Below are 13,878 nucleotides of genomic sequence, written 5' to 3'. Positions count from 1 at the left end.
TAATACTACCCGAAGCTATTTTGATTTCAACGGTGCTTCTTAGCGCTATTTGTACCCACTGATCCTGTTACGATCTTTGCAAGGACCCGTGCCTTCGTTTTACGTTGGACCCGTTTGCGGAAGTAAAATTCCGACAAGCGGTGGTAATCCTGCAGGGACACCGTTCTGGGAAAAACCTCTTAGAAGGTCACGTCTCCACGCTCAGCAATGAGTATTAATAAAAACAAGAGGAAGGGGAGTCTTTGAATTCTCCACTTCCTTCTAAGAAACAAGGTTTCAAGACCGTCCTGCCCAAGCGCGGAAAAAACAGAAGGAAGCTGGAGAATTCAGATATTCCTTCTAAATCTAATGTTGACAATGTTTCTTCTCCTATCGAACTGAGCAATCAGTTCGATTTGATTAATGATGAAATTGAGCAAATCGAATCTACCTCTAGCCCAGGTGATTCGATTCATGCGAAAAAGCAAAGGATTCCGCCAATTGTGGTATCTGTTGCCGAGTTTTCTGGCTTCCGGAATGAGATTTTGAGTAACCTTCAGGGGATCAAGGTTTCATTTCAGATTGCTAGGAAGGGTGACTGCCGCATTTGCCGGGATCCTTTGACGATCGCAAACGTCTTCTTCAGTATTTAACTGAGAAGCGCCATAAATTCTTCACATACGACGACAAAACTGAGCGTTTGTTCAAAGTCGTCTTGAAGGTCTCCCAGTGATGATAAATCACTGGATGAGATAAAATTGAAATTTCTCAATTACTTGGATTTTCACCAGTCCAAGTAAATAAGATGAAAAAGAAATCCCACTCTGGTACTTCCCAGAGGGCATTTCTCAAGAATTTTATTTAATTCATTTTAACAAAAGTGAACAAAATAATATGAAAAGTTTGGAAAAGGCCTGTATTATGTCCCATGTCCGTGTTACATGGGAACATTTCCGCAGGCCTGGGGGAAATTTCCAAAACCCCACCCAGTGCCGTAAGTGCCAAAAGTGGGGACATGGAACCAAACATTGTCACATGGATGCTAAATGCATGATTTGTGGTGGAACCTCTCACGCCAAGGACGCATGTCCTGTGAGAGAAGATTCCAATAAATTTAAATGTGCAAATTGTGGGGGCAATCATAAATCCAATTTCTGGGAATGCCCTTCACGCAAAAAGTTTTGAATTCCGTGCAAAATTGATGACGGGGAATTCCAATCGGATCCCAGATTCGACGGTAGACATTTTTCAAACGCTCAAATTTCGAAACCAGTTACCGGTCGAGCAATTCATACCCACCACAATTCACAAACAAATTTTGCTGCTCGTCAACGGGTAGCAAGCACTTCCGTAAATTCCAATTTTCAGAATGTACCTACGTATGCAAACATCGCTACTGGTAGACAAAATTTTCTTCTCAAAATGAGGTTTATACCCATGTCCCAACGGAAAATAATGGTCATGTTGCCGATTCAGGTAGCATGACTGCTTCCGACTTTGATTTTTAACTGAACAATGGCATCACATGATGGATGCAATGTTCAAAGCAAATACCATACCAGAAGCTGTTCAGGTTGGTATAAAGTACACACAAAAATTGTTATCGGGCTCCGTTTTAATGGATCTAAATAATTGGGTGAAAGTTCTAAATTGGAATGCCCGCTCTCTAAAGGGTAAGGAAGATGAATTATTCAACTTCCTAACAGTTCATAATGTGCATATTGCCATTATAACAGAAACTTATTTAAAGCCCAGACTCTCCATTAAAAGAGATCCAAACTATTTTATCTACAGAAATGATCGTCTTGACAGCGCCTGTGGTGGGGTCGCTATCGTCATTAATAGACGTATCAAACATAAATTATTTTCTTCGTTTGAAACCAAAGTTTTGAAACCTTGGGAGTTTCTGTTGATACAAATTTTGGTTAATTTTCCTTCATTGCAGCCTATTTGCCTTTTCAATGCAATGGGCAGCAAAAAGAATTTATTGAAAGCTGATCTTCAAATTCTGACTCGCAACAAATCAAAATTCTTCGTAATTGGTGACTTCAATGCCAAACACCGTTCATGGAATAATGCTCAAAGCAATTCCAACGGCAAAATTTTATTTGAAGATTGTTCTGCGGGATATTATACTATTCAATATCCCAATGGCCCAACTTGTTTTTCATCTACTCGAAATCCTTCGACAATTGATTTGGTTTTAACGGATTCAAGTCAGCTGTGTGGCCAATTGGTAACTCATGCTGACTTTGACTCTGATCACCTTCCTGTGACATTTGAAATCTCACAAGAAGCCATTTATAATCCAATCAGCTCTACTTTCAATTATCATAGGGCTGATTGGGATTTATATAAAACGTATATCGATAGGAATTTTGATGTTGAAATTCCTCTCGATACCAAAAGTGATATTGATAATGCTCTCGTATCTTTGACAAATTTAATTGTCGAAGCCAGAGGCATTGCAATTCCTAAATGTGAAGTTAAATTCAACTCCATTATTATTGACGACGATCTTCAGCTACTGATCCGTCTTAAAAATGTGAGGCGAAGGCAATATCAAAGAACTCCCGATCCCGCTTTGAAAGTTATTTAACGAGAATTGCAAAATGAATTTAAAAAACGTTTCGCTATTCTGAGGAATATCAACTTTCAGAATAATGTCTCGAAGTCGGATCCCAGTTCGAAACCCTTTTTGAAATTAACGAAAATTCTTAAAAACCCTCAAAAGCCATATCCAGCGCTTAAAGAGGGAAATAAAACTTCATTAACAAATGGCGAAAAGGCTCAAAAACTTGCTCAGCAGTTCGAGAGTGCCCATAATTTTAGTCTAGGTCTCACTAGTCCAATTGAGGATCAGGTTACACGGAGCTTCGAAGACATTCTCAATCAAGAGAATGTTTTTGACCCTTCGTTGGGAACCCATTTGTTTGAAGTGAGATCTATTACTAGAAAGTTTAACTATATGGTAGCCCCGGGTGATGATGGTATTTTCTACATACTTATCAAAAAACTTCCTGAGAGCTCTTTATCCTTTTTGGTTAATTTATTTAACAAATGTTTTCAATTGGCATACTTCCCAGATAAATGGAAAAACGCCAAAGTTGTTCCTATTTTGAAGCCGGACAAAAATCCAGCTGAGGCATCTAGTTATCGCCCAATCAGTTTGCTTTCTTCAATAAGCAAACTGTTTGAAAAGATTATTTTAAATAGAATAATGGTTCATATTAATGACAATTCTATTTTTGCTGATGAGCAATTTGGTTTTCGCCATGGGCATTCAACCACTCATCAGTTATTAAGAGTTACGAACTTAATTCGGCTCAACAAATCTGAAGGATATTCGACTGGAGTTGCTCTTCTTGATATAGAGAAAGCATTTGACAGTGTTTGGCATGAAGTTTTGATTGTAAAATTGATGAATTTTAATTTTCCTCTGTACATTATTAAACTGATCCAAAATTATTTATCAGATCGCTCACTGCAGGTAAACTATCAGAATTCTAAATCTGATAGATTACCTGTAAGGGCTGGTGTCCCCAAGGCAGCATACTAGGGCCCATTTTGTATAACATTTTTACTTCTGACTTACCTGATTTACCACCAGGGTGTCAAAAATCTTTGTTTGCAGATGACACAGGTCTCTCAGCCAAAGGGCGTAGCCTTCGTGTCATTTGTAGTAGATTGCAAAAAGTTTGGATATTTTCTCCACTAACTTGCAAAATGGAAAATTTCCCTGAATGCTTCCAAAACTCAGCTTATAATTTTCCCACATAAGCCGAGAGCTTCTTATTTGAAACCTTCTAGCAGACATATTGTCACTATGAATGGGGTTCCAATTAATTGGTCTAGCGAAGCTAAATACTTAGGACTTCTGCTAGATCAAAATTAACTTTTAAAAATCACATTGAAGGCCTTCAAGCCAAATGTAACAAATATATTAAGTGTCTATATCCACTTATAAACAGAAAATCAAAACTTTGTCTTAAGAACAAACTTTTGTTTTACAAACAAATTTTTAGACCTGCCATGTTGTATGCTGTGCCAATATGGACTAGTTGCTGCAATACCAGAAAGAAGGCACTTCAGAGGATTCAAAATAAAATTCTGAAAATGATTCTGAAGTTGCCTCCGTGGTATAGTACCAATGAACTTCATAGAATTTCTAATATTGAGACATTGCAACAAATGTCCAACAAAATAATTTCCAATTTTAGACAAAAATCGTTGCAATCTTCTATTGCAACGATTAACTCCTTGTACCCTTAGTATAAAATAGGTTAAGATTAGTTTAAGTTGAAAACATTGTAATTCCTACATGGTTCAATTCAACCAGAGGAAAAATTCTAACTGCCAGAGGCAATTGAAATGTATTAATAATAACTAAAAGCGTAACATAGCAAATAAGGATGATAGTGTTAAGAAAACACGGAACACCTAGTCTAAGAGATGAATGCATGTATCAGATAATTAGCAAATAAAATTAGTAAAAAAAAAAAAAAAATAGAAAAAAAACACAGAGTCAATTTGCTCTTTTTTTGGTGAAAGTAAGCTGAATTTCTGAAGAAAGCAACGCAAGACAGTCGTTCGTTCCCTTGCCCCTGTGGAAACCAAATTGTGTATATGACAAGAAACTATTCGATCCAACCCATTTGTCTAGCCGGAAGAGAATCATCTTCTCCAACAGCTTCCGAAAGCAGGATAGCATCGCGATGGGGGATCAAAAGTATGCCAATATTCGCGTTTCTTCACTCTGACCAGTTTCTTGAACTTGATCTCGAGCGCGATGTACCGTTTGTGAAGTACGATCGAACCGTGTTTCCGAAATTCTTTAAACACGGCGGATTTCTTGCGATAAAGTTGTGTACACCCAACATCCCACCACTGGCCGGCGTTGTGCCTGAAGAGCGCTGTCAAGGATCAACTGGAATAGAACCTCGTACTCTTCTCGCGGGGGAAGTGCTTCTATCGACATTACGCCAGCAATGATGGCCTCCGCATATTTCCCCCAATCAATGAGCTTCGTGAGGTCATATGAGTGGTCAATAGAAACAGATTGATTATGTCCATTGGAAATCGAGACTTCGATCGGCAAATGATCACTACCATGGGGATCTTGAACCACATTTCAAGTACAGTCCAACGATAATGAGCTCGAACAAATTGAAAGATCTAGACGGCTATCTCTTGCTGAAGGAGCTCGTGTAACTTCTCCTGTATTAAAAATTGACATAATAAAGAGGCTTCCAAGCTTCTTGAAAGTAAGCTACCGAGCTTGAACACTTAAAAGAAGGCTTCTTGCTTTCTGCTGCTTGGAAGGCTTCTGAGAATGGTAGAAGGATGCTTCCGAGCTTCTTAAAAAGAGACTTCCAAGCCTCTTGAAAGGAGGCCTTCCAGCTGCTTGAAAGAAGCTTCCGAAAAGCGTAGATCAATTGGCTTTGATTTACTGATGGCCATGATTATTATGTACAAGACAAAGTTTTGAAATAAAAAAATAAACAATTATCAAAACTTTATCAATAAGTTTTACTTGGAATTGTAATACGTCCGTCATTACGCATTTTTGTCCGAAGTACCCCCTGGGGCCAGCAAAGGTACCCCTAGGGGCAGGGATTGAACTTATCATTTCATTATCATTTAGTATTCAGCCAATAACTCATTCCAGAGGCGGAATTTGAAAAGTGTTGTATGGCGGACTTCTAGCGCTGATTCCCCTCTACAACTTTGTCTAAGGGTTAATTGGTCTATGTCAATATTAACAGCGTGAAACGCTAGCAACACTCAATATACTAAATGATAATAAGTGTTATTATCATTTAGTAGATAAAACGATACTAGCGTTTCCTGCGGTGACCATTAGACATACAGCAGTATACCCTTAGACAAGTCCGCCATACAACACTTTTCGGAATTCCGCCTCTGGAATGAGTTATTGGCTGAATACTAAATGATAATGAAATGATAAGTTCAATCCCTGCCTAGGGGGTACATGAACCCCAGGTTGAGAACCGCTGATGTAGGGAAACTGTTCTATTTTCCATCTCACTGATCAACCTTAGAGTTGTCTATTTTGATTTTTTTTTTGAAAATTCTTGATGATATCCAACTATGTTTGAAAATTAGTCAACTGTCTAAGACAAGTTTGGTACTTTCCATTTAATTCCACTATGTTTTGTTATCTTTTCAGATACATATTTCGACCTGAACTCGTACTTGACTCGACTGTCGAAGTTGAAGACATTCCACTAAAAGAGCTTAAATAATGTTTATGAAAATTATTGCTGTTTGCTTAATTTGTGCGCATTTCTGTCTCACGATGAATATTTACATTTTATGCAGATTATGTTATGTTATTAAACGAAACTTCTATCAAAAATTCGGGTTTGGTTTGATTCTTTAGTCTTTGCGTATATTTAGCATACGGGAAGGACAAAACTGGTAAAATCTGTCGAAGTGTAATTGACATTAGCACAAGTCCAACTACATTCATAGTAGGGGAACTGTTCCGATCTCCATTTCACTGAACATGTTTTCATGTAATCTCAAAACAAAAAAATAATGCACCAATTTTGTCGCTTCTTGTCTCACTGCTGAAAAAAATAACAAAAATAATAAAACAATCAAATACCTTTCTATTACTTTGTTCTTGATGGGATGAACATCCGAGCCCTGAGAGCTGTTTCCCTACGAAACAAAACTTTTAAACGCTTACTCCCAATATGTATGCAGTTAAAAAACTATTTCAGCTTAATTCGCCTTATTAAGGTTCCTTCAAACAAACGCGACGCGGCTGTCGCCATGATTCAATCGCTGGGTCGCTGCATCCAGTCACGTTCGGAGGAAACTATAATCATATTCAGCCAACTTAACTTTCGATATTCATGTCATGAAAACGTACACAACACATAGATATATAATTTCCCTCTATCATATTAATTTAATTTGTATCGTCCAGAACTACCAACCTTTCAACTGCCGTCCCAGCTGATCGCACGGGCTCTTCTCCAGGACGCACATGATCTGCCGGCTGACGATGACCTGGTTGTTGAGCAGTCGGTTGAGGTTCTGACTGTCATTGGCGGCCACTGGCTGGGGCCAATTTAGCACCATTGCGGCAACGATCAACCCCGCCGATAGCATAACGAGCTTCGTTGAATTCATGCTGTTGTTGATTCTTCACACAGTAAGTATTCGGATTCTATCCGGAGAGCGCACTCAAACATCCACCTCAATGGCAATAATCCAAACAAGACGAGCACTTATTCGCACAATTGAATTAGGGAAGGCTTCTTCGCTTCCTTACCCGGGACTAACTGATGAAATCAGCTTCCCACTTACTCACAATAAACCCTCACAAAGGCCGTACCGCCACGCTCCGCTAAATCACTGACAGCGGGAGCTTCGCTTTAACGCGCGATAAATTAGGCCTGATTATGTCGTTGATGCGTCGGATTACACGCTGATTAGCAAGGATGGATGGAGCACACGTGGTGTCAAACTGCACAAAACATAGACAGGAAGCTGCTCAATTACACGGTCGATTACACTGCACTGATAAAGTTTGATATCATTTAACCGGGGACTCACAAATCGGTCGCAAGAATTTCTTCAATGATATGTGTGGATGTGATTGGGTTCGTCGGAAGCGCTGATATGGATGCGGGTTTCACGGGTTATCCGATTCTAACGAAAGTTAGAAGCTTTTTTCCAGGTGTGAACTGAACGTCACGACGGCCGGCAGTAAACTGAGACTGTCCACCCGTAGTGCGATATGTTTTATGCTACTGGGGCCGAAAGGTAGGTCCTGTCGTGTGTACGGAATTGAGAGAGCGAGCGAACCCAATGTTGATGGTTGCCTTGCATTCAAAGCACATGGTCGAGACTACCGCGAGAGCGACCGGATCCACGTGGTATCGGTGGGTGGAATTGCATAATAATAAAGGTAGCGAGAGCTTCGCTGGCTAGACGGGAGGCACGAGAAAGCACTTGTTTGAATGCTGTTTTGCACCCACCACCCATAGCCGTTGAGGTGGGTTCTGTTTAAAAGGAAAATCATGGAGTTCGTTCTTTAAGATTGTCGAAAGGGAAAGTAAAGATAATGGCTTACCCCCTTAATTGATTCTTTCCTCGAGCTGACTGTGAAATTACTATAGGCTAGATGTACCAGTCGTGGCTATAGCACCAGTTGTCGCACTATTCACCACAAAACGTTTTCTAATCAGTGAACCATATTCATATGACACGATAACACCTTTAATTTTCTCCAAATCAAACAAAAGATAACTCTAAAAAATGGTCCTTTGCACCAGTTGTTGCACTAGTGGTCTCATTATGGCCAATCTCATAAGAAAACAATGGGATTTGCCATAATAGGAACCAAAACTAAGAATAGTGACACAACTGGTACATGCGTTCCTATTATGGATTAAGCAATTTTGGGTACTGTCACGCATTTTGATGCGGTTTTCACATTTGTTCTAAGGAGCAGGAATGGAAACCTTTCGCATGACATATCAACACCACCCATATGTCTTTTTTTCCTGTTCGGGTGTGCCACTGCGACCTGTTATTAGATCTATTGTAGCGTTACCCGTATCCTTAGTGTTTAAGTGCATGTCGAATTACTTCATTACTATTGAGAAGCAATGCAGTATGGTCTCGATACAGTTCTTGTCTTATTTTCTCAAGAACATCATGACAAGGTCGCGCTATTTAGACCTTTCACAGAGAGCAATCCCATTGAAGGGCGCTCCTTATCAATAGGAAATCAATCCTTTCTTGAGAAAACAGAACAGTGATACTATTTTGGCCATGCATCGGAGCCTTAGCCACATCCTTGTCTTGCTTCTAGAATATCACCAGTAAAACAATAAACCCGGGATTTAGCTCTGTCTACAAGACCATTTTAAGCAAGAGAATTTATTCAGTAATAAGAATTTCCGTGTGTTCCTCTCACTACCATTGTTCACCAGTTCAAGAAGAGTTAGTACGTATTTAAACCCCTAACTTGATTTTTCCAGCAGTCAGTTCAGCCTAGGACCGGGTACCGAGGTTTTTTAATTAACTGCTTGAAAAGTTGTTTCCGCTGCATACAGTCTAGTCTCAAACAAGAGGAATTTAAGTCTTTCAACTGTCTGCAAGGTAACATTAATTATGTTTTATTTCTGAGACTGCTGTTGGTAGCGGGGACTAAATACGATTTTTTTTTTTTTTTTTATTAACTAATTTTATTTGCTAATTATCTGATACATGCATTCATCTCTTAGACTAGGTGTTCCGTGTTTTCTTAACACTATCATCCTTATTTGCTATGTTACGCTTTTAGTTATTATTAATACATTTCAATTGCCTCTGGCAGTTAGAATTTTTTCCTCTGGTTGAATTGAACCATGTAGGAATTACAATGTTTTCAACTTAAACTAAACTTAACCTATTTTATACTAAGGGTACAAGGAGTTAATCGTTGCAATAGAAGATTGCAACGATTATTGTCTAAAATTGGAAATTATTTTGTTGGACATTTGTTGCAATGTCTCAATATTAGAAATTCTATGAAGTTCATTGGTACTATACCACGGACGCAACTTCAGAATCATTTTCAAAATTTTATTTCCTCTGGAGTGCCTTTTTTCTGGTATTGCAGCAACTAGTCCATATTGGCACAGCATACAACATGGCAGGTCTAAAATTTGTTTGTAAATCAAAAGTTTGTTCTTAAGACAAAGTTTTGATTTTCTGTTTATAAGTGGATATAGGCACTTAATATATTTGTTACATTTGGCTTAAAGGCCTTCATTGTGATTTTTAAAAGTTAATTTTTGATCTAGCAGAAGTCCTAAATATTTAGCTTCGCTAGACCAATTAATTGGAACCCCATTCATAGTGACAATATGTCTGCTAGAAGGTATCAAATAAGAAGCTCTCTGCTTATGTGGAAAAATTATAAGCTGTGTTTTGGAAGCATTCTGGGAAATTTTCCATTTTTGCAAGTAAGTGGAGAAAATATCCAAACTTTTTGCAATCTACTACAAATGACACGAAGGCTTTCGCCCTTTGGCTGAAAGGCCCGTGTCATCAGCAAACAAAGATTTTTGACACCCTGGTGGTAAATCAGGTAAGTCAGAAGTAAAAATGTTATACAATATGGGCCCCAGTATGCTGCCTTGGCGGACACCAGCCCTTACAGGTAATCTATCAGATTTAGTATTCTGATAGTTTACCTGCAGTGAGCGATCTGATAAATAATTTTGGATCAGTTTAATGATGTACAGAGGAAAATTAAAATTCATCAATTTTACAATCAAACCTTCATGCCAAACACTGTCAAATGCTTTCTCTATATCAAGAAGAGCAACTCCAGTCGAATATCCTTCAGATTTGTTGAGCCGAATTAAGTTCGTAACTCTTAATAACTGATGAGTGGTTGAATGCCCATGGCGAAAACCAAATTGCTCATCAGCAAAAATAGAATTGTCATTAATATGAACCATCATTCTATTTAAAATAATCTTTTCAAACAGTTTGCTTATTGAAGAAAGCAAACTGATTGTTATCGCCCAATCAGCTGGATTTTTGTCCGGCTTCAAAATAGGAACAACTTTGGCGTTTTTCCATTTATCTGGGAAGTATGCCAATTGAAAACATTTGTTAAATAAATTAACCAAAAGGATAAAGAGCTCACAGGAAGTTTTTGATAAGTATGTAGAAAATACCATCATCACCCGGGGCTTTCATATTTTTAAATTTTCTAGTAATAGATCTCACTTCATCCAAATGGGTTCCCAACGAAGGGTCAAAAACATTCTCTTGATTGAGAATGTCTTCGAAGCTCCGTGTAACCTGATCCTCAATTGGACTAGTGAGACCTAGACTAAAATTATGGGCACTCTTTGTTTTTGAGCCTTTTCGCCATTTGTTAATAAAATTTTATTTCCCTCTTTAAGCGCTGGAATTGGCTTTTGAGGTTTTTTAAGAATTTTTGTTAATTTCAAAAGGGTTTCGAACTGGGATCCAACTTCGAGACATTATTCTCAAAGTTGGTATTTCTCAGAATAGCGAAATGTTTTTAATTTCATTTTGCAAATCTCGCCAAATAACTTTCAACGCGGGATCGCGAGTTCTTTTGGTATTGCCTTCTTCTCACATTTTTAAGACGGATCAGTAGCTGAAGATCGTCGTCAATAATAATGGAGTTGAATTTAACTTCACATTTCGGAATTGCAATGCCTCTGGCTTCGACAATTAAATTTGTCAAAGATACGAGAGCATTATCAATATCACTTTTGGTATCTAGAGGAATATCAACATCAAAATTCCTATCGATATACGTTTTATATAAATCCCAATCAGCTCTATGATAATTAAAAGTAGAGCTGATTGGATTATAAATGGCTTCTTGTGAGATTTCAAATGTCACAGGAAGGTGATCAGAGTCAAAGTCAGCATGAGTTACCAATTGGCCACACAGCTGACTTGAATCCGTTAAAACTAAATCAATTGTAAAAGGATTTCGACTGGAAGAAAAACAAGTTGGTCCATTGGGATATTGAATAGTATAATATCCCGCAGAACAATCTTCAAATAAAATTTTACCATTGGAATTGCTTTGAGCATTATTCCATGAACGGTGTTTGGCATTGAAGTCACCAATTACGAAGAATTTTGATTTGTTGCGAGTCAGAATTTGAAGATCAGCTTTCAACCAATTCTTTTGCTGCCCATTTCATTGAAAAGGCTAGTAGGCTGCAATGAAGAAAAATTGTCCAAAATTTGTTTCAACAGAAACTCCCAAGGTTTCAAAAACTTTGGTTTCAAACGAAGAAAATAATTTATGTTTGATACGTCTATTAATGACAATGGCGACCCCACCACAGGCGCTGTCAAGACGATCATTTCTGTAGATAAAATAGTTTGAATCTCTTTTAATGGAGAGTCCTGGTTTCAAATACGTTTCAGTTATAATGGCAATATGAACATTATGAACTGAAAGGAAGTTGAATAATTCATCTTCTTTACCCTTTAAAGAGCGGGCGTTCCAATTTAGAACTTTCACACAATTATTTGGATCCATTGAAACGGAGTCCGATAACAATTTTTTGTGTGTACTTTATACCAACCTGAACAGCTTCAGGAATGGTATTTGCTTTGAACATTGCATCAATCATGTGATGCAATTGTTCAGTTAAAAATCAAAGTCGGAAGCAGTCATGCTACCTGAATCGGCAACATGACCGTTATTTTCCGTTGGGACATGGGTATAAACCTCATTTTGAGAAGAGAAATTTGGTCTACCAGCAGCGATGTTTGCATACGTAGGTACATTGGAAAATTGGAATTTACTGAAGCTTGCTACCCATTGACGAGCGGCAAAATTTGTTTGTGAATTGTGGTGGGTATGAATTGCTCGACCGGTAACTGGTTTCGAAATTTGAGCGTTGGAAAAATTTCACCCGTCGAATCTGGGATCCGATTGGAATTTCCGTCATCAATTTTGCACGGGAATTCAAAACTTTTTGCGTGAAGGGCATTCCCAGAAATTGGATTTATGATTGCCCCACAGTTTGCGCACTTAAATTTATTGGAATCTTCTCTCACAGGACATGCGTCCTTGACGTGAGAGGTTCCACCACAAATCATGCATTTAGCATCCATGTGACAATGTTTGGTTCCATGACCCCACTTTTGGCACTTACGGCACTGGGTAGGGTTTTGAAATTTCCCCAGGCCTGCGGAAATGTTCCCATGTAACACGGACATGAGACATAATACAGGCCTTTTCCAACTTTTCATATTATTTAGTTCACTTTTGTTAAAATGAACTAAATAAAATTCTTGAGAAATGCCCCTCTGGGAAGTACCAGGGTGGGATTTCTTTTTCATCTTAATTACTTGGACTGGTGAAAATCCAAGTAATTGAGAAATTTCAATTCAATTTTAATCTCATCCAGTGATTTGTCATCACTGGGGAGACCTTTCAAGACGACTTTGAACAATCGCTCAGTTTTGTCGTCGTATGTGAAGAATTTATGGCGCTTCTTAGTTAAATAGTGAAGAAGACGTTTGCGATCGTCAAAGGATCCCGGCAAAACGCGGCAGTCACCCTTCCTAGCAATCTGAAATGAAACCTTGATCCCCTGAAGGTTACTCAAGATTTCATTCCGGAAGCCAGTAAACTCTGCAACAGATACCACAATTGGCGGAATCCTTTGTTTCTTCGCATGAATCGAATCACCTGGGCTAAAGGTAGATTCGATTTGCTCAATTTCATCATTAATCAAATCGAACTGATTGCTCAGTTCGATAGGAGAAGAAACATTGTCAACATTAGATTTAGAAAGAATATCTGAAGTCTCCAGCTTCCTTCTGTTTTTTCCGCGCTTGGGCAGGACGGTCTTGAAACCTTGTTTCTTAGAAGGAAGTGGAGAATTCAAAGACTCCCCCTTCCTCTTGTTTTTATTAATACTCATTGCTGAGCGTGGAGACGTGACCTTCTAAGAGGTTTTTTCCCAGAACGGTGTCCCTGCAGGATTACCACCGCTTGTCGGAATTTTACTTCCGCAAACGGGTCCAACGTAAAACGAAGGCACGGGTCCTTGCAAAGATCGTAACGGGATCAGTGGGTACAAATAGCGCTAAGAAGCACCGTTGAAATTAAAATAGCTTCGGGTAGTATTAAAAACTTCCTTCCGCAAAGAGAGAAAGAACCGCACAGCACGAAAGCACGATGCGGTCACGACGAATCCTTAATTACCACAACTTATTGCCCTAGCTAGAAAAATGGATTAAACTAGGGCTCTGTTTGGTAGATCTTATGCTACGTACACACCAGTCAAGCAGTTCGACGAACATTGACTCCACCCCAAGAAAACGCTTCGGTTGCTGCTTTGTTGGAACGTG

The 13,878-nt window shown here is 38.7% G+C and overlaps 1 protein-coding gene across 1 annotated transcript in view; it reads right to left on the bottom strand.

The window, feature by feature from the left end:
- LOC134217739 (putative odorant-binding protein A10) overlaps window positions 1-7,717 on the bottom strand; it is a 120,402-nt gene extending 112,685 nt beyond the window's left edge. Inside the window, exon 1 of the mRNA XM_062696551.1 lies at window positions 6,948-7,717. Within this exon, the coding sequence (XP_062552535.1) occupies window positions 6,948-7,143 (196 nt within the window). The 5' untranslated portion in view covers window positions 7,144-7,717. The remainder of the gene's footprint in view (window positions 1-6,947) is intronic.
- Between the last annotated feature and the right edge of the window lie 6,161 nt (window positions 7,718-13,878).

The sequence above is a fragment of the Armigeres subalbatus genome, chromosome 2 (genome assembly GCF_024139115.2).
Source record: "Armigeres subalbatus isolate Guangzhou_Male chromosome 2, GZ_Asu_2, whole genome shotgun sequence".
Classification (NCBI taxonomy): domain Eukaryota; kingdom Metazoa; phylum Arthropoda; class Insecta; order Diptera; family Culicidae; genus Armigeres; species Armigeres subalbatus.
Note: the sequence above shows the minus strand (reverse complement) of the source record. Positions and strands in the feature narration are given on the sequence as shown.